This window comes from Hemiscyllium ocellatum, chromosome 13 (genome assembly GCF_020745735.1).
Source record: "Hemiscyllium ocellatum isolate sHemOce1 chromosome 13, sHemOce1.pat.X.cur, whole genome shotgun sequence".
Lineage (NCBI taxonomy): Eukaryota > Metazoa > Chordata > Chondrichthyes > Orectolobiformes > Hemiscylliidae > Hemiscyllium > Hemiscyllium ocellatum.
In genome coordinates this window covers 7301396-7322882 of record NC_083413.1, presented here as the reverse complement: position 1 = coordinate 7322882, position 21487 = coordinate 7301396, and the positions used below count along the sequence as shown (strand labels likewise).

Genomic DNA, 21487 nt, shown 5'->3' with positions numbered 1-21487 from the left:
ATCCAAAGATGTGCCAGTCAGGTGAATTGGCCATGCTCAGTTGCCCACAGTGTTCGGGGATGTGTATGTTAAGAACATTCCTGATGAAGGGCTTTTGCCCAAAATATCGATTTTCCTGCTGCCTGACCTGCTGTGCTTTTCCAGCACCACTCTAATCTAGACTCTGGTTTCCAGCATCTGCAGTCCTTGTTTTTACCTCCCTCCCCATAGTTGGAAGATTCAGGATCTTGTTTTCAGATGGGAAGTGTCTGAAGGATGGAAGATGCAGCTAACTGCTCCTTCATACCTAATGTCAACATTGAACCAAGTATGTTAGAGTTCTGAAGTTAGAGAAAGTCCAGGCAGCACACTGGCTCAGTGGTTAGCACTACTGCTTCACAGCACCAGGGACCAGGTTCAATTCCAACCTCGGCCGACTGTGTGGAGTTTGCACATTCTCCCTGTGTCTGTGTGGGTTTTCTCCAGGCACTCTGGTTTTCTTCCAAAGATGTGCAGGTCAGATGAATTGGCCAAGGTAAATTACCCATAGTGCCCAGGGATTAGATTAGATTAGATTCCCTACAGTGTGGGAACAGGCCTTTCAGCCCAACCAATCCACACCGACCCACCAAAGCGTAACCCGCCCAGACCCATTTCCCTCTGACTAATGCACCTAACACTGTGAACAATTTAGCATGGCCAATTCACCTGACCTGCACATGTTTGGACTATGGGAGGAAACCAGAGCACCCAGAGGAAACCCACGCAGACACGGGGAGAATGTGCAAACTCCACACAGGTTAGCTATGGGAAATGTAGGGTTATGGGGGTAGAGTAGGTTTGAGTGGGGTGATCTTTAATTGGGCTGACTGGCTCCTATCTGTCCTGTATGATTCTATGACCCAAAATAATAGCCTCACTCTTCCAAAACCTCTTTCTCAACTTATGGAATGCAGGATTCTCTGAGGACCAACAGGCCTCATCAGATTCTGTCTCTAACGTTTTGCACCTCTCGAGTCTTTCAATCCCCTTCCCAGGGCTCAGGATGGTCGTGAGAAATGTAACTCCCACACCTTGTCTTTAAACTTACGTTACACAAACCAACATGAGTATGAGGTCAAGTGAACAATGCAATTTGATTTAATTATATGATTCTTTCTCAATTCACAATAAGAGCTTGTGCCAAGTCATGTTTTTTTCAGCCTGTTGCAGGCAGTGGTTTGTTCAAAACACTCAGACTAGTTCCGCCTTCATGCCTTCCAGCAGTCAGAGAAACGTCAGCAAATGATAGACAATGCAGACTTCAGAAAACACAAAGTCTAGAAGATACACTTGTGTTTCGCTCATCTCTATCATTTATGATGTTTCCATGGTTATACAGTTCAAGCCTGCTCTTCAATGACTTTATTATTGCTAACACTGACCAGACCTACATGTCCCTGACCCTCCAGACATGAATGAGTGAGCACCTTGTTTGTTCAGCTTTGCATCCTTTGCAAAACGTCCTTGCTCTGCAGAACTGCAAGCTGTTTTAACTCATTGTGTACTGATCCCACAGCAATGACATAACACTGAAATACAATGGTCAGTGTGCAATCTCATTGATCCTCAGAATATTAGCGTGTCATGTAGTGAGTCTTATTGGGAAGCTGGTGTTTACTTGTAGGCATCAGTGAGTTGGGGAAGTCTCATTCACGTTTGAGAGAGTCTCCATCCTCAATCTGGTGTTTGACACTTTTAAATCATTGCTGAAAATGTGTTGCTGGAAAAGCGCAGCAGGTCAGGCAGCATCCAAGGAACGGGAGATTTGACGTTTTGGGCATAAGCCCTTCTTATGCCCGAAACGTCGAATCTCCTGCTCTTTGGATGCTGCCTGACCTGCTGCGCTTTTCCGGCAACACGTTTTCAGCTCTGATCTCCAGCATCTGCAGACCTCACTTTCTCCTCGAAGACTTTTTAAATCATTCTGCACTTTACTTGAGCTTTCTGTTGTTGGATAAAATGGCACCCAGCATGAATTTGGATCTAGGTGTCTTTTCTCTGGGTTTAAAATCTCTCTTCTCTTGAAAGCTGTGCTCACCCGGTGCTCATAGTCACACTCAGTAACTGAGGGTGGAGCTAGTTGCCAGCTGGTCCCCAGTGTAAGACTACCAGACCGTGCTGTGCAGTCCATTGAGCAGCTGCACATCTCTCCTGCTTCCCAGCTCCCATCTAGCAGCTTCCTTCTGACTTCCCCTTGAACACAAGATCTCGGGTAATCCCCGCGACACCCAGTTGGAAGGCCAGTTATACTCAGCTCCTACTTCTATTGGTGCAGGAAAAGGGAGGTCAGCCCCAGATGCTGCAGTTTACAATATAGAGGAGCTGAATATTATTGTGATGGAGAAAGATTGCAGAAAGCTGAAGAACAGAGGGTTTTAGGGGTATTTGTCCATGACACTCAAACAGCTAGCATCCAAGTAGAGGTAGGGAAAATAGCCAAGGTTTTTTTCCCTGGGATGGGGGAATCCAGAACTGAAGGGCATAGGTTTAGGGTGAGAGGGGAAAGATGTAAAAAAAAAAAGACCTAAGGGGCAACTTCTTCACACAGAGGGTGGTGTGTGTATGGAACGAGCTGCCAGAGGAAGTAGTGGAGGCTGGTACAATTACAACATTTAAAAGCCATCTGGATGGGTATATGAATAGGAAGGGTTTGGAGGGATATGGGCCAAGTGATGGCAAATGGGACAGGATTTATTTTTGATATCTGGTCAGCATGGATGAGTTCAACCGAAGGGTCTGTTTCCGTGCTGTACATCTATATGAATCTAGGGAGGACAAAAGGAGTGTTGTCTTTTATTTCAAAGGGAATAGAGTCTACAAGTAGGGAGGCTTTGCTAACACTATTCAAGGCCACAGCTGGAGCTGTGAGTAGTTTTCTAAGGAAAGATATCCTGGCATTGGAGGCAGTCGAGAGAACATTCACTCGGCTGATCCTTGGTATGAAGTTGTCTTATGAGGAGAGGGAAAGCAGATCAAGCTTCTACTTATTGTAATTTAGAAGAATGAGGGGTGACCTAATTGAAACAGACAAGATTCGTAAAGGGGCTTAACAGGATAGATGTGGGGAGGTTGTTTCTCCTTGTGGGAGAGTCTACGGTCAGAGGGCATCATCTCAGCACATTTAAGATAAAGATGAGGTGGCGTTTCTTCTCACAGAGGGGAGTAAATCTGTGGAAATCTTTGCCGCAGGGGACTGTCGAAGCTGGGTCATTTAGGATATTGAAGGCTGAGACCGGTTTTTAATCAGGAAGGGAATCGAGAGCTCTGGGGAAAAGGCAGGACTGTGGAGCTGAGGATCATCAGATCAGCTGTGATCTCATTCAATGGGCAAGCAGACTTGATGGGCTGAACGGCCTAGTTCTCCTATTTTCTGTGACTCGCAGGTTAAAAAGTGAATCAAACTTCTGTTAATATAAAACAGCTTTTCTTTTAACCAGTATGTAAATAGTAGGTGGTGGGGTGGGGTCAGTGAGCAAAAGGAGATGACATATTTTTAGAGATGGAGGATGAGGCTAAAATGCAAAACGAGCATTTTGTATCAAAGTTTGACACTAAAGCTTTAACCCTTTTGCCCCAAGAGCTATATCTAACACTGTGTCCTGAAAGCAGTCAGTGTATTGGCTTTGACTCCTTTCTGTGCTAGTGAATCCCACAGACTCCCCACTCACTGGGTAAAGACATTGCTCCTCATCACAGTCTGAAATGGCCAACCCCTTATCCTTAGACTGTGACCCCCTGATTCTTGACTCCCCAGACACTGGGAACATCCTTCTGGTGTTTACCCTATCTAGTCCGGTTGAAGTTTGACTTAACTTTTCCTTTCCCTTCTCACCCTATCAGGTTCAGCCTTGATTTGGCTTCAAGAATGCTTGCCCATTTTTTTTTGACTCGGCACATTGTCCATCTCTGTTGACATCCAAGAATCCCTGGCTTTGGTTTCCTCACTTTTTGTAAGTGCTGAAGTAAACTTAGTCCTTCCCTGAAGCATCTCCTTAAAGATCGCATCTTATCATGTGACAGTTCTTCCTCCATATGTTTGGTTCTGTTTTACCCTAATTGGATCCTTTTTTAAATTCAAGTTAGCCCTCTCCGAATTCAAAAGTTCTACTTTTAGATGCTTCCTTGCTGTTGTCCATTGCTAATCTACACAGAATGATACAATGATCAAACTTGCCCAAATACTCCTTTCCAGGTTATAGTCCCATAGGTTTATTTGAAAGCACTAGCTTTCAGAGCATTGCTCCTTCATCAGGTGGCTATGGCGCAGGACCATAAGACACAGAATTTATAGCAAGAGACCACAGTGTCATGCAACTGAAATCTTTTGCTATAAATTCTGTGTCTTATTATCCTGCTCCACAGCTACCTGATGAAGGAACAGCGCTCCGAAAGCTAGTGCTTCCAAATAAACCTGTTGGACTATAACCTGGTGGGTGTGTGATTTTTAACTTTGTCCATCCCAGTCCAACACCAGCTCCTCCACATACTTGAATGTTAAACTTTCAGCCCTCACTATTTCGAAACCGTTTCTGTAACTGCCACTTGCTGCATAGCAATTTGTGCTCGCAGTTCACCAATCTTATTCACAACAGGATCAAAGGGCTGAATGAAGGGCTTATGCCCGAAACGTCGAATTTCCTGTTCCTTGGATGCTGCCTAACCTGCTGTGCTTTAACCAGCAACACATTTTCAGCTGTGATCTCCAGCATCTGCAGACCTCATTTTTTACCCAAAGGCTGAATGGCCTATTCTTGTTCTTATTTTGCATGATCTGTTTTTTAACGCAATGTGTATTTACATACATGAATTGCAAATGTATCTTTGTATTCCTCGTTGTCCTCCTTAATGTCTTTCAATCTAAAATGGTGTGCCTTCCTTCTCTAATGCTATCCAGCATTCTCACTCTTTATTGCACCCTGTTGCTTTTATTTTAATGTTATAGCTGGTGCCTATCCCACTGTCCATTGAGATTTAAATCCTCTCTAACATCATATTGTTCCGATGGTTTATACGAAAAGTCTCAAATGTTTAGATATTTATAAGCTACGTCATCACAATTTTCCTTCCTGAATGACATACTTTAGTTTGGGTTCCTGCATGTACTTGGCACATAATCAATCCATTTGCATGACACTGCATTGATTTGCATTAAATATCAGCTGCAAGACTCAGTCTAATCTTCCCCTGCGTCCGGATCAGATTGGGCTCATTCTTTTCTCCTTCAGGATTCTAACATTTGCGCAGATCTTTGTGAAATTTCCAAACCTGTGGACAATTCCATCATTATCTTCAGTTAAACTGTTAACCATATAAGAAATAGGAATAAGCGTAGGCCATTCAGCCCCTTAAGCCTGCTCCACCATTCAATAGGATCGTGGTCAGAAGTGCGCTGAAGCTTGGGGCAGCTGCCGCCAAGGCGCGGTGGGGTAAGACCATTGTGTAACGTCTACCTGCCTTTAGAAGAACAGGGGGCCCATGCAGTCAATTGGGCTTTGCTGACGCCTCAGCTAAATATATGGGCATATGATTGAAAAATGTACAGACCTGTATAAAAATGATAAATTCTGATCTCTGTATGTAAATGTTTAGATATGTATGGCATGACCAACTGTACAGACCATCAAATTAGTTTATGAATGAAGTATATTTTTGAAATTTAAAACAAAAGGGTTTATTTGAAAGTGACGTCACCTGACAATGGAGCAGTGCTCTGAAAGCTTGTGATTTCAAATAAACCTGTTGGGACTATAACCTGGTGTCATGTGACATCTGACCACGATCCTATCGAATGATAGAGCAGGCTTGAGACGAGTGACCTCGGACCTTGTACACCCCAGTCCAACACCAGCACCTCCACATCATTAGGCTCATGGCTGTTCTGACATCCCTCGCGTTCACTTTTCTGTCCTTTCCCCGTCACCTTTGATCCCTCGACTGATCACGAATCTATCTATTTCAGCCTTAAATATTCACAAGGACTCCACCCCCACGACTCTCTGGTTAGGAGTTCCAAAGATATTCAATCCTCCTCATTTCAGTCTTAAATTGGCGCCCCTTTGATTCTGGGAATATGTCCTTTGGTCCCAGACACTCCCATGAGGGGAAACATCCTCTCAGCATTTACATAGGTTGACGAGTGATGATCCCTAACACCAATCTCTGTGGACCTACCGTTTTTAAGTACTCAAAGCTCAACAAAAAGATTGAAGTCTTTGAAAAGTTGTCAAAGTTAGTAGTCCTTTATAAAAATGATGACTTTTCAGATTTGAGGTCCTCTCTGATTTGTTCTATGTTTCTATGGCAAGCTTTTAATGTTTGGGTGCTGGATCATTTTGGTCAAATAATTACCAGCAGTAAGATTAACCTTCTGAGAATTAGTAAGAAAAGAGGAAACAGAGATCGGAGTGTAATATTTTGGCATAGCAATGTAAAAATTCTAACCAAAAGTCCCCAAGTGCCATGAAAACCAAGAGCTTACTATGGCTAAAACAGAGCAGAGATGAGCAGTGAGAGCTGTGCGGAAGAAGCGCTGTTTTTGAAAAATATGTTTGCATCAGTGGGAAAACGTGACTATAAATGGCATTTAAGAATTGCAAATGCACTCAAGAAGTGATATTCTGCTTTATATCAGCTCGCGAATATTCATTTGGGACAACTGGGGTAAGATCTGTGTTTCACAAACGAATCATAGAATCCCTATTTTCTAGGATTCCCTACAGTGTAGAAACAGGCCATTCAAGTCCAGCCTGACCCTCCAAAGAGCATCCTACCCAGGATCACCCCTTACCTGTTATAACACTGCATTTCCCAAGGCTGATCCTCCTAGCCTGCACATCCCTGAACGCTATGGGCAATTTAGCATGGCCAATCCACCCTAACCTGCACATCTTTGTGACTATGGGAGGAAACCAGAGCAAACCCACACAGACACAGGGAGAATCAGGCAGTCTCCTGAGGCTGGAATCGAACCTGGGTCCTTGGCACTGTGAGGCAGCCACACTAACCTACTGAGCCACTGTGCTGCCCCTAAAGTGAAAGGCTGTGTGTTACTTCCTTCAGTGAAGAATAGTTTAAAGGAGGAGAAATAAACAAATGTGATTTTTGAAGTTGGAATGCATGATTAACTTCGCTAAGAATTGTGGTAAATGAGTCAAGATTAATGTGGTGCTGGAAAAGCACAACCGGTCAGGCAGCATCCGAGGAGCAGGAAAATTGACGTTTCAGGCAAAAGCTGAAAATGAGACCGGTGGTGTTGCACTGAGTAACTAGAAAGGCTGCAGCTGGTACCTTTGGTCTTTGATGAATGGTTGTTAGTGCTGCAAAAAGGACCATAGAGTTGGTTCTGCGATCGCAGGGTTGAGTTCTTGTTCTTAATTATTTGCAGTCTTTCTCCCCATTTATGCTGAAATCCTCTTTGTTCTGTCACTTGTTTCAAGTTTCAAATATATGCACTTTTCTCTGTCTGTAAGCCACCTTAACGTTCAGAGCTGATACCTCCCACTATTCCAGTTCGTCACGACCAATGAGCCGAAAACCTTCTCTTTTATCAACCCTCCCGTACAATCTACGAGCTTTTTAAACTTTGTCTTGATAGCTCCAAATCAATGCTGTAATCAGAGAACTGCAACACGGGGTTGGAAATGGAAGCAAAACTCAAATTAGGAATTTAAAACATAACAAGAGAGTTTTCACAGACCAGTTTTTCTGACATACCTCTTCTTTGCTCATCTCCTGCAATCTATGATCTAGCTGTTCACCTTCCTCATTTTATGACAAATAACCACTACTGGACTGTGCACATAGGGCGATGGTTGGATTAACTTTAGATATTTTCTAACCAACCGATCAGAGATTAGAGTCGAGAGAGTGTTGTTGGAAAAGCACAGCAGGTCAGGCAACATCCGAGGAGCAGGAAAATCGACGTTTCGGGCAGAAGTCCTTCCTCAGGCATCGCTTATCAGATTCAGGCGGAATGGCTTCTGCCCGAAACATTGAATCTCCTGCTCCTCGGATGCTGCCTGACCTGCTGTGCTTTTCCAGCAACACACTCTCGACTCTGATCTCCAGCATCTGCAATCCTCAGTTTCTCTCTGTTCAGAGATTTGATTTGATTTATGAATGTCACACATGCCTAAAAAATGCAGTGAAAACTTTTGTCTGTACTGCGCACACAAAAAAAATTATTCCACATGAAGATCACAGGGTGATTGAACAGAGGGAGGAATACAAAGAAGGTGCACAAAAAGCAAGATTTGAAATTTGAGAGCTACATTCAACAGTCTATAACAGCGGGGAAGAAGCTGTTCTTGAACCTGTTGGTCAGTGTGTCTAAGCTTTTGTAATTTGTGCCTGACAGAAGAGGTTTGAAGAGATTCTAACCGGGGTGGGACTGGTCTGAGGCAGTTGGAAGTGTAGATGGAGTCAGTGGATGGAAGGTCAGCTTGCATCTTGGGCTGGGTTCTGTTCACAACTCTCTTGTTTATTCTGGCTCTGGGATGTTACAGTATATCTCTTGACTTGAGGCTGGTCCTCTTGACTCTGAGGTAGGGACACTGCCACTGCACCACAAGGTGCTTGAGGTTAATCTTCGTTTTATGGTCGAGAGGTCTGCTGTCACAGTCCAGGTTCCTGTGTGAGAATAGCTAGTGCGTTAGAGATACTGAAGCTCAGAACTCAATGGTACGGAGGGAGGTTTTTCTAAAACTATGCAAGGCATTAATCAGGCCACAGATTGTTTTTTATTTTATTATCAATGGCAAGGTACCCTACAGTTGGAGGAAATCCAGAGAAGGATCACTAGGCTGGTACCTGATATGGAGGGACTGTCTTATGAGGAGAGGTTCAGTAGGTTGGGTTTTTAGTCATTGAAATATGAAAGACTGAGGGGTGACTTTATTCAAACTTACAGGAGGTGATGGCATAGTTGTATTATCGCTGGGCTGTTGGTCCAGAGACCTAGATAATGTTCTGGGGACCCGGGTTCAAATCGTATCATGGCAGACGGTAGAATTTGAATTCAATTTTTAAAAATCTGAAATCGAGGGTCTAATGATGACCGCGAATTATTGTTGGGAAAAACTCATCTGGGTCACTAATGACCTTGAGGGAAGGAAACTTCCATCCTTCCCTGGTCTGGCCTACATGTGACTCCAGACCCACTGTAATTTGGTTGATTCTTACCTGACCTCTGGGCAATTGGGGGTGGGTAATAAATAAATGAGGGAAAAAAAACTCTTTGGTGACTTGATAGCGGAGATGTGAAAATGTTGTTTCCCCATGTCTCGAACCAGAGCGCATAATTTCAAACTGAAGGCTCACACCTTTAAAAGTTTCTTCACACGAAGAGTGAGAGTTTGTGGAAGTCTTTATCACAGAGTTGGTCAAGGCTGGGTCATTAAATATATTCACGGCTGAGATAGATTTTCAATCAGGAAGGGGGAACTAGGCTTATGGGGAAAAGGCAGGAAAGTGGGCTAGGGATTATTAGATCAGTCATGATCTCATTGAATGATGAAGCAGACATATAATGGGCCAAATGGCTACTTCTGGCCATACATTGGATGGTCTTACAGGAGGATTCCTTGTGGTTCCAGTCTTTATTGTTAAATGAGAATGGGGCAGCTGAAACACCAGGCCGCAAATGGGAAAATCACACCATGTTCACACTGTAAACATGAAAGTGAAACTGCCACATAGAAGAAGGAGTGGCCTGCTCTCTGATGCCCTTCACAGTTGGATAGTCTGCTGACACTTGTAGTTAGTGTTCAAAATGCCTGCTAGTCATTTGGACCATGATCAACGGCCAGATCAACTCTTGCCCAGTGAAGGAGGTGGGATGAGTAACAGAATGAGACCATAAAATGTAGGAGCAGAATTTGGCCATTCATCCCATCCGGTCTGCTTCACCATCCAATCATGGCTGACCTGTTTCTCAATCCGATTCTCCTGCCTTCTCCCATAACCTTTGACCCTCTTATTAATCAAGACCCTATCTATCTCTGTCTTAAATACACTCAATGACTTGGCCTCAACAGCCCTCTGTAGCAATGAGTTCCACAGATTTCCCTACACTCTGGCTGAAGAAATACCTCCTCATCTCAGTTCTAAAGGGTCACCCCTTCACTCTGTGGCTGTGCCCCTGGCTCTTCCACCCATTGGAAATATCTTCTCCAAGTCCACTATATCCAGATCTCTGTAATCTGTAAACTTGACTCCAATCCCCCCCATTTTCCACCCCTCCCCCCGACCCCCCCCATCCTTCTTAATCTCTATGTATAGACCCAGAAGTCCTCAATCTCTCCTTGTATGAAGCCTTAATTCAGTGAGAAAAAGAACAGGATTATACTTTATTTTGTCATTTGTTATCCTTAACGTAGGCTTTGAATACTTAACGAAATTCACCAAACTCTGCGAATTCCCAATGCTGGAGACTGGGATCTTTTTCTTATTGTCCTGGAGTGCATTTCTCTCAGCAGAAGCCAGTGGCCTTACAGGTAAGTCAAAGCAGTGCACACACACACGTCACCTTGTGTTATAACTGAGTTGTGAATCATCATGGTTTGTTTTATTGGTATCACTGTCACAATTCAGCACCTGCAATTATGATTCTTCAATAAATCAACGATGTGTCCATATTTTTACAGGTGTATTTATGGTCTGGGATATCTTTCAGACAATCAAGTAAAGAGCTTTAAAAACTTTTTGCAACATCTACTGCTGATGAAAGCCTTTGTGTAAGGGCTGTGTCTCTTATTTTTCTGTTTTTAACGTGCCAGTATTCTGATACAAGAAAGAACTGTTCCAAAAAAAAAACACTGTTTGAACGAGGACTGCAGTTTGGAAAATGAAGTGGCCCGACCCTCCTGGCGGGCAATGTAGACTGAATTGTTATTGGACTACAAATTGCAGACTGTCTAGAGCCGAGGGTATGTACTGATGTGGCTCATATTGGCAACAAGACATTGAATTGTCTAAGGACTAGTGACTGTTATCATGATATGATAGAGACCTTTGGTTGTCTGAGACTAATGAATGATTTACAAAGATAAATCCACTGTAAAACATTCAGGAAACCCAGGTCTCATTGGGTTTGATTGGAATGATTTTGGGTTTTGTAAAACAAATAGCACATTTACAGGATATAATCCAATTGCGTGAATGGTTCTTTAGCTGAGCAGCTTGGAGCTGGAGACAGGTTTGAGAGAGAGAAGTGTATGCAAATCTTTTCCCAGCCCAGAAGCTGTCTGTTCTCTACAGTCAAAAGCTTAGGCTAAACCTGAAGGAAACCAATTACCTTTCCTGAATCAGTGATTTTTAAATTGATGGATCGGAGATATTTTCCAAATGAATTAGTTACTCTGTGTGTCTTACAAACCAATGGAAGATCAGAGCAAGACAAGAGGCCTGACCAGCTGAAGTAGGATCATCTCCACATCAGAAGCGGAGTCTGATAGAAAGCTGTAATATTCAGTAGGATGAGACAGGGTAAAGGCAGTTGGGTGCGGGGGGAAGGGGGAGAAATGAGTCCCATTAATCTTTAATCGAAGATCCAGTGAAGCAAGTCTCCAAATTGCTGGTGAAACTCGGCAGGTCTGGCATCACCTGTAGGAAGAATGCAGGGTTCTGATGAAGTCACCAGATTCAAAATGTTCCTTCCCACAGTGCCAGACCTACTTTGTTTTCAGGTCTCCAGCACTGCGAGGCTTGGTTTCATATAATGATGTTACAATATAAGGATATGGGGTGGGCCATTTTGGACTGAGAGGAGGAGTAATGTCTTCACCCAGAGAGTGGGGGAGCCGGTGGAATTCTCTACCACAGAAACTCATCAAGGCTAAAACATGGAATGTTTTCAAGAACGAGTTGGATATCGTTGCTGGGACCACAGGGATCAAAGGATATTGGGGAGAATTTGGAACAGGGGTCTGAGTTGGATGTCCAGCCGTGATCAAGTTGAACGGAGAGCAGACTTGAAGGGCTGAATGGCCACATTCTGTCCCTTTTTGTTGTTTCTATCAACCAGGAAGCAAAGACCACTGAACGACCTTCCACTTTTGTCTCCTGCATCAATGATCTATTTTCCCTGTTTGATTTGTTGTCTTTGTGCGTAAGGTGGAATTTGTAAGGTTGAAAAGAGTTTCAATTAGTATGATATGGTTTATTTCTATTTGCCTGTAGTTCCAGTCAAATCCCTCTTAATAAATGGTAATTCTTGTTTGGTGCAGTGATCTGATCCATGCTTTTTGCCAACCTTAGGTATATTGGGGTATGTGTGTGTTGTAAAAAGATCCTGGAATATTTCAGACAGTTCTGGGAAGGGTGGGACTATTTAATGGTGTGCTACCCAGTGGATCATATCCTGTAAATGTGCTATTTGTTTTACAAACCCCAAAATCATTCCAATCAAACCTAATGAGACCTGGGTTTCCTGAATGTTTTACAGTGGATTTATATTTGTAAAGTGCTTCATTAGTCCCAGGCACTTTTTTAAAAATCATTAACCTTAGCAATGATTTTGGGTTTGGTTTTGCAGTGAGGTGTATACATCTGCAAACATGTGACCTTGTGGGTTGAATTACCATCTGTTGTGCATTGGAATGATTCCCATTAATCTTTAATCAGAGATCTTGCTAAGCGAGTCTCCAAATCACCCTGACTGCCTCTTACACAAATTCATTTGCTTGTTGATCTTTAGAAAGCAAGTAGTTTTTCTTCAGATTTGTACGACATGAATGAGCACATCTGGACCTACCCTTTGAAGGTTAAAAACTTGCCATAATCCTACCAGACCATAGGACTGCTCTCTCAATAGAGAGCGAGAGAGATGACGAGTGGTGGTTTAATCTGAGGGTCGTCACGCCTCAGGCAAAGGGAGAGGTTAAGAAGGAGGATTCACTCCTGGTAACCTCAGCTGGTGTGGCAATTGGATTCACACTGTTGACATCCCTCTGCATCACAAACCAGCCATCTAACCAACTGAGCTAACTGTGACCCCCTCTCTCAAAAGAGGGGTTTGCTGCTGATATCGGAATTGTAAAACTGATGGCACGACTAACAAATGTAGCAGCCTAATCCATACTTTTTGTGTAACTGGTGGAGTTGACAGTGCAGTTAACAAACTCTAACCCATGCACATGTCTATGGAGTTCACTTGCTATGTTCCTTCTCACAGAGAATTTTTAATATATATCTGGACACATGACAATGATGTCCAGACCCTGATCCAGTTTTGTTACTCCACTTTATGTGACGTTGGTTGTAAATTAAATTCCAGATTTTAAAGATCCAAGCCTCTCGATGTTCACTTTCAATCAATCAAGTTCCACACACCCCACAACAATTATGAAGCCTCTTGCTGCCCAGCTTCTCATTATTCACGTTGCAAAGGTCTGTGGATCCAGATCTGTGTGTGATTTACTTGTCATGTGAAGCCACAGTCTCTCTACATTGTCCTCTTGATCAGCCAGGATGCAGACTTCAGGCAGTATCCGAGGAGCAGGAAAATCGATGTTTCAGGCAAAAGCCCTTGATCAGGATGAAGAGCTTTTGCCCGAAACATTGATTTTCCTGCTTCACGGATGCTGCCTGACCTGCTGTGTTTTTCCAGCACCACTCTGATCTAAACTCTGGTTTCCAGCATCTGAGGTCCTCACTTTTGCCAGGGTGCAGACTTGTCCGCATGTGTCCACTGTTTTGTAGAAGCCTCTCAAAAATATATTAGTATTCCGCACATACTAATGTAAAAGCTATTCCATTATCTGTGAGTGAACTGTCCATCAGAGCGGAAAGGGTTGTCATGGTGACTGAAGATATTTCTCTGATTGGTGCAAGAAAGCAGAAAAAAACTGAGATAGCATTTACCCAACCAATCATAAATTAACCAATTCTAGACACAAAATCATGGTTATATACTAGTCAATCTTCCAATGAGGTGTATGTGTGAACTCTAAAACATTCAATCTATTTCTCTCTTCACTGATGTTACCAGACCAACTGAATTTCTTCAGTTCTTTGCTTCTGTTATATATTATTTCGAAACTATTTTTAAAAGATTGAAATTAAGTCTCTTATTAAGTTTATAAAGTATATTGTATGGGTTATCACGAGGCCCGTAGGGAATTTCTAATTAATTTCCTCATTGAGCTCATGGAGTATTGGTTCTCTTGGTAACAGACAATGGCCTGCAGACCTGGTTCTTGTGCTGCAGTGTTAGTGTGCCTCCCCCCAGTCCAAGAGTCATACAGATGTACAGCAAGGAAACGGACCCTTCGGTCCAACACATCCACAATGACCAGATATCCTAAATTAATCTAGTCCCATTTGCTAGCACTTGGCCCAATCCCTCCAAACCATTCCTATTCATGTACCCATCCAGATGCCTTATAAATGTTGTAATTGTATCGGCCTCCACCACTTCCTCTGGCAGCTCATTCCATACACGCACCACCCTCCGTGTGAAACAGTTGCCCCTTAGGTCCCTTTTAACTTTTTCCCCTTTCACCCTAAGCCTGTGCCCTCTCTAGATCTGGACACCCCCACCCCCAGGGTATTTATCTTACCCATGCACCTCATGATTTTATAATCCTCTATAAGGTCACCCCTCAGCCTCCGAAACTCCTGGGAAAACAACCCCAGCCTGTTCAGCCTATAGCTCAAACCCGTCAAGCCCAGCAAGGTCATTGTAAATCTTTTCTGGACCCTTACAAGTTTCACAACATCCTGCCTATAGCTGGGAAACCAGAATTTCACACACTATTCCAAAAGTGGCCAGGGTTCAAGTTCCGCATAGTCCAGAGGGGTGTAATACCACTTCCAAACAGGTTGATTAGGGAATATCTTCCCTAAGGATGAATCATGCCATAAAGCAAACCCAACCTGCCCCTTCCCATTCTCCCTGTCCCCTCCTTCGCATTTGATGAGCTTTGCATGTAAATATGTAATTAGCTACACAGGTGATTTACTGTGGCAGTTAATGGTTTAAAAACAAAAAATAGTCAGTGATTTGGTGATGGGGAAATAAAACATTTAGGTGTATGTGAGAGCCCTCCTCGATTTTTTTTAAAAAGCCAAAAAAAAAACCAGGAAGAAGTCTGCAGGACTGTCATAGAGTCATAGAGATGTACAGTGTGGAAACAGACCCTTCGATCTAACACATCCATGCCAACAAGATATCCCAATCCAGTCTAGTCCCACCTGCCAGCACCCGGCTCATATCCCTCCAAACCCTTCCTATTTATAGACCCATCCAAATGCCTCTTAAATGTTGCAATTGTACCAGCCTCCACCACTTCCTGTGGCAGCTCATTCCATACACGCACCACCCTCTGCATGAAAAAGTTGCCCCGTGGGTCTCTTTTATATCTTTCCCCTCTCACCCTAAACCTATTCCCTCTAGTTCTGGACTCCCCGACCCCAGGGAAAAGACTTTGTCTATTTATCCTATCCATGCCCCTCATAATTTTGTAAACCTCTGTAAGGTCACCCCTCAGCCTCCAACGCTCCGGGAAAACAGCCCCAGCCTGTTCAGCTTCTCCCTATAGCTCAGATCCTCCAACCCTGGCAACATCCTTGTAAATCTTTTCTGAACCCTTTCAAGTTTCACAACATCTTTCCGATAGGAAGGAGACTAGAATTGCATGCAATATTCCAACAGTGGCCTAACCAATGTCCCGTACAGCCGCAACATGACCTCCCAACTCCTGTACTCAATACTCTGACCAATAAAGGAAAGCATACCAAACGCCGCCTTTACTATCCTATCTACCTGCGACTCTACTTTCAAGGAGCTATGAACCTGCACTTCAAGGTCTCGCTGTTTGGCAACACTCCCTAGGGCCTTACCATTAAGTGTATAAATCTTGCTAAGATTTGCTTTCCCAAAATGGAACACCTTGCATGCTGTCTGTCCCATGCTGGGATTAACTGAGGTCCATCACAAATAGGGCCTGTATCTTGGTGTTTAACAATAAACAATGTTCCTTTCCAGTCTGGTTTCCCAGGTTATTACACATATCGATCAAATGTTAAGCATTGAATTAACACATCTCTCGATACAGAGAACCCTAATGCAAAACTAAAATCACCCCTTATGAAGACGTTTACCCTGTGGCTAACATAAATTCGGAACCATCTCTTTGACTATACATTTATCATTTTTATATTGCTGTCCAATCACAGATGAGAGGCCCCTTGCTGTTGTCCAGCATCCAGATGAAATAGAGAGGATTGAAAGAGCATACAGTCTCTCCTTCCTTCATTGCTGTGATCGTTGTCTCGACACTCTGTACCGTATCAGAATCTCTACAACACTGTGTTATATGTTTCCACTTATTTGGGGCAAGTACACCCATGACTCATACAGAAGCCATTTCCAAAGCAGATATTGAGGGATGTTGGCCAGGCAGGTGTAGACCCCGGAACAGCCTTATTGGTGGAGCAGGCTCAAGGGGCTGAATGGCCTCCTCCTGTCCCTGTGTTGCTATGTCCTACATACAGATGAGCTCATTGTTAAACTGCTGACTGAGCAGTTCCCGCAGAGTGTGGTCAGATATCAGAAATAACCAATATTGGTCACTTAGCTGTCAGTCATTGACACTTATCTGGGGCTTTCCAGTGTCTGACCCCAGGGTCACTTCCTGTGGCTTTGTGCTGAGTTGCCCTCAGCCCGAACAATGTTCCTGTCCTAAGGCTCACTGGACTGATTGTTTTTACCAGATTTGTCAATTATACAATGATTGCAGATGCTGGAAACCAGATTCTGGATCAGTGGTGCTGGAAGAGCACAGCAGTTCAGGCAGCATCCAAAGTGCAGCGAAATCGATGTTTCGGGCAAAAGCCCTTCATCAGGAATGATGCTCTTCCAGCACCACTGATCCAGTAATTGACAAATCTGTTGAGTGTAGGAGTTCCTCGATTTTTGGTCCCAGTTTGGAGTTCAGAACAAAGGAAGAAAATAGGATGAAGTTTGCAAACATTGTTTGTTCAGGCTCTTCACTGGCTCACTGAGTCAGAGATTACCAAAGCCATTTGATGGCTAATTGAGTAATTCTCACCTCGAGAATTGGGTTAATTGTTGAGGACTGGAGCAAAACTGAAAGGTTTTGTTTTGGTCAATGATCATGTGTCTATATGCTGTGGTTGTGCTTCTATTAGTTTTATTTCTGCAAGGGACAAGTGTTTAATGTGATCCATTTTATAATTGAATGGTCTGAAGAGTTCAGTGTTGTTTATAGTGCCAGTTTGCTTTGTTCCTTACAGTGTGGGTTTGACGACACCATCTGGTCCCCCTTCTCCAGAACATTGGGCTTTCTGTGGGGTAAGGGCAGGGGCAAGTAATACATCAGGTGCCTATCCCCTTGCCATTCCTCAGCCAGCCCCCATCGTCTGATACACAGGTCTCTGGAATCGGCACTCACCTGCCATTTTGGATAAGCTTGTTGACACAGCTGAGCACTCTGACAACCCAACTGAGCCGAATATGACACGGCTCAGAGTTAATGTGGCCAGGCTAATGAGAGTGTTAAGGTTTTGAATTACTGTGTGGTATGATTTCCAGAGGAAGTGTGGGTGTGGATATAGTTACATTTAAAAGATATTTTGATAATCACATGAATGAGAAAGGGCTGTAGGCCAAGCACAGGTAAGTATGACTAGTTTAGGTTGGTATTGTGATTAGCATGGATGGTTGGACAGAAGAGACTGCTTCCATGCTGTATGACTCTCTGACTCCAATCTATTGGAAGAACTGGAGGAAGGGAGGGGACATTGTTACATCATACAAGGAGTCATTCTGCAGATGCAAGAGATTAGAGTCAAGATTAGAGTAGTGCTGGAAAGGCACAGCAGGTCAGGCAGCACCCGAAGAGCAGGAAAATCAATGTTTCGGGTAAAATCCCTTCATCAGCACTTCACTAATTGTGAACCTAATCTCCAGCATCTGCAGTACCCACTTTCACCGAATTGATTTTAACCTGACTGCGAATCCTCTTCCAAGGATACCTACCTTGAAGAAGTTCTCCTCCGCTCTCTACATGATTCCTAATGAAGGACTTTAGCACGAGATGTTGATTTTGCCGCCTCCTCCGATGCTGCCTGACCTGCTGTGCTTTTTCAGCACCACTCTGATCTTGACATCATTCGCAGAGTGCCCTGTGTGGCATTGTGGGTCAACGAAGGTTGATTCTGGATCAGTGGTGCTGGAAGAGCACAGCAGTTCAGGCAGCATCCAAGGAGCAGCAAAAGCCCTTCATCAGGAATAAAGGCCGCGAGCCTGAAGCGTGGAGAGATAAGCTAGGGGAGGGTGGGGGTGGGGAGAGAGTACAATAGGTGAGTGGGTGAGGGGATGAAGGTAATAGGTCAGGGAGGAGATGGTGGAGTGGATAGGTGGAAAAGGAGCGAGGCAGGTCGGACAAGTCCGGACAAGTCATGGGGACAGTGCTGAGCTGGAAGTTTTGAACTAGGGTGAGGTGGGGGAAGGGGAAATGAGGAAACTGTTGAAGTCCACATTGATGCCCTGGGGTTGAAGTGTTCTGAGGCGGAAGATGAGGCATTCTTCCTTCAGGCATCTGGTGGTGAGGGAGCGGCGGTGAAGGAGGCCCAGGACCTCCATGTCCTCGGCTGAGTGGGAGGTCGAGTTGAAATGTTGGGCCACGGGGCAGTGTGGTTGATTGGTGCAGGTGTCCTGGAGATGTTCCCTAAAGCGCTCTGCTAGGAGGCACACAGTCTCCCCAATGTAGAGGAGACCGCATCGGGAGCAACGGATACAATAAATGATATTAGTGGATGTGCAGGTAAAACTTTGGATGTGGAAGGCTCCTTTGGGGCCTTGGATAGAGGTGAGGGAGGAGATGTGGGTGCAGGTTTTACAGTTCCTGCGGTGGCAGGATGGGAGGGTGTGTTGTAGGGGGGCATGGGCCTGACCAGGTAGTCATGGAGGGAACGGTCTTTGTGGAAGGTGGAAAGGGGTGGGGACGGAAATTTATCCCTGGTGGTGAGGTCTTTTTGGAGGTGGCAGAAATATCAGTGGATGATTTGGCTTATGCGAAGGTTGGTAGGGTGAAGGTGAGCACCAGGGACGTTCTGTCCTTGTTACGGTTGGAGGGGTGTGGTCTGAGGGCGGAGGTACGGGATGTGGACGAGATGCATTGGAGAGCATCTTTAACCATGTGGGAAGGGAAATTGTGGTCTCTAAAGAAGGAGGCCATCAGGTGTGTTCTGTGAAGGAACTGGTCCTCCTGGGAGCAGATACGGTGGAGGAATTGGGAATATGGGATGGCATTTTTGCAAGAGGTAGGGTGAGAAGAGGTGTAATCCAGGTAGCTGTGGGAGTCGGTGGGTTTGTAAAACATGTCAGTGTCAAGTCGGTTGTCATTGATGGGGATGGAGAGGTCCAGGAAGGGGAGGGAGGTGTCAGAGATGGCCAGGATGAGCAGAGTCCACTTTGATTTCCGAGAGGGAAATCATTGTTGACAAATTGACTGGAATCCTTTGAGGAGAGTTGAAAGTGAATGTAGACTCTCAAAAAGCTTATGGAAAAAGTCCCAGCAAAGAGATTAGGATGTAGAATTAAAGCACATGGGGCTGGTGTAGTATACTGAGTTTGTTTCCTGTCCATCAACCAAGTCTCTCAGGATGAATAGGTCATTTTCCAAGTGACAGGCAGTGACTAGTGGGGTACTGCAGACATCAGTGCTTGGAGCCCAGCTAGACACAAGTTATATTATCGCTTTAGAGGAGGGAACTCCAAGTTTTCAGATGGTCCAAATCTGGGTGTGAGGGTGAGCTGTGAAGAGGATGCAGAGATGCTTCAGTGTCATTTGGATAATTGGAACAAGTGAGCAAATGTATTGTAAATGTAGTGTAATGTGAGGTTATTTGCTTTAGTAACAAAAACGGGAAGGCAGATGATTATCTGAATGGCAATAGGTGGGGAAAGGGGGAGGTACTGTGAGACCTGGGAGTCCTTGTAAACCAGTCACAGAGTAAGTGTGTAGGTGAAGAAGGGAATGGTTTGTTGGCCAGCATAGTGAGAGGATTCAAGTACAGGAGTAGAATGCCTTGCTGCAGTTGTATAGGGCCTTGGTGAGACCACAGCTTGAGTATCATGTGCAGTTTTTGTCTCTTTACCTCAAGATAGATGTTCTGATGATGGAGAGAGTGCAGCAAAGGTTTCCCAGGCTGATTCCTGGATGGCAGGACTGACCTATCAAGGGAGAGTGGATCAGTTAGGACTATATTCACAGACAAAACTGAGAGGGATCTCATAGAAACCACTTAACTTCTGACAGGATTAGGTTAGGTAAATGCAGGAAGGATGTCCCTGCTGACCAGAGTATCCTGAACCAGGAGTCACAGTCGAAGGATATGGAGGAAGCCCTGTCGGACTGAGATGAGGAGAAATGTCTTCACCCAGAGAGTAGGGAGCCTGTGGGATTCTCCTCCACAGAATGTGGCTGAGGTCAAAACATTGTGTGTTTTCAAGAAGGAGTTGGATAGTTCTTAGGATCAGTGGGCGTGGGGAGAAAGCAGGGGCACGGGACTGAGTTGGATGTTCATCCAGGATTGATGGAGCAGGCTCAAAGGGCTGAATGGCCTACTCTTCCTATTTTCTCTGTTTACCAGTAACAACATCCAGATTTAACATGACGTGTCAATGAAGCAAGAGTGAAGTGAGACGAAAAGCTTTCTCCCACAGTGAGTAGTTAGGGTGTGGGAAGCACTCTCTGGAAATGTGGTGGAGGCAGGTTCAACTGAGGCATTCAGGTTGGGATAATTGTTTGGATAAAACAGTCCCATGCAAGGAAGTGGGAAAAAATCAGGAGATTGGCACTAGGTGCTGATGCTCTTTCCATAGGCGGTGCAGACACGATGGGCTGAATGGCCTCCTCCAGCAGCAGGCTGCCCAGCCATTCCTGTCTGAAACCGAGGCTTCCCTCTCACTAATGGCCATGTCCTCTTCACCCTGGGACTCTCTCAAGTGCCATCAGTTCCCCATTACTGATCATGAGTTAGAAATGAGCAACAGGATGTGCTGCAGAAATTCACCCAGGATCTTAGACAGTATCTTCCACAGCCATGACCATTCCCATTCAGAAGAGCAGCAGATACATGAGTACGCCTTCTCTTGCAAGTTCCCCTCCAAGCCACTCAGCGTCCTTCAGTGTTTTCTGGATTGTGTGATGTGTAATGAGGCAGACCTGATTTGGAAAGCTTAAGGTGATGGAATACCTAGGGAGCAGTGACCATGACATGATAGAATTCACCCTGCAGTTTGAGAGGAACAAGTAGGCATCAATTGTTACAGTCTCTCTGTGTCTTGTTCTCAACTCCAAGTTGTTTTCTTGCCCGAGAGCTGACCACACAGTTACAAGTAGGATGGAAGATTGATAGTTGATCACTAATCCAAGGGCCAATCAACATCATCTTTGCCAGCAAAAAACTGCATCTGTACACCTCTGTTAGATCCACA

The 21487-nt window shown here is 44.4% G+C and overlaps 1 protein-coding gene across 1 annotated transcript in view; it reads left to right on the top strand.

Annotated features, from left to right (window-relative positions):
- Nucleotides 1-21487, top strand: part of LOC132821767 (sodium/hydrogen exchanger 9-like) — a 488707-nt gene that overhangs the window by 177243 nt on the left and 289977 nt on the right. The window contains exon 8 of the mRNA XM_060834524.1: nucleotides 10409-10514. Coding sequence (XP_060690507.1) covers nucleotides 10409-10514 — 106 coding nt within the window. The remainder of the gene's footprint in view (nucleotides 1-10408; nucleotides 10515-21487) is intronic.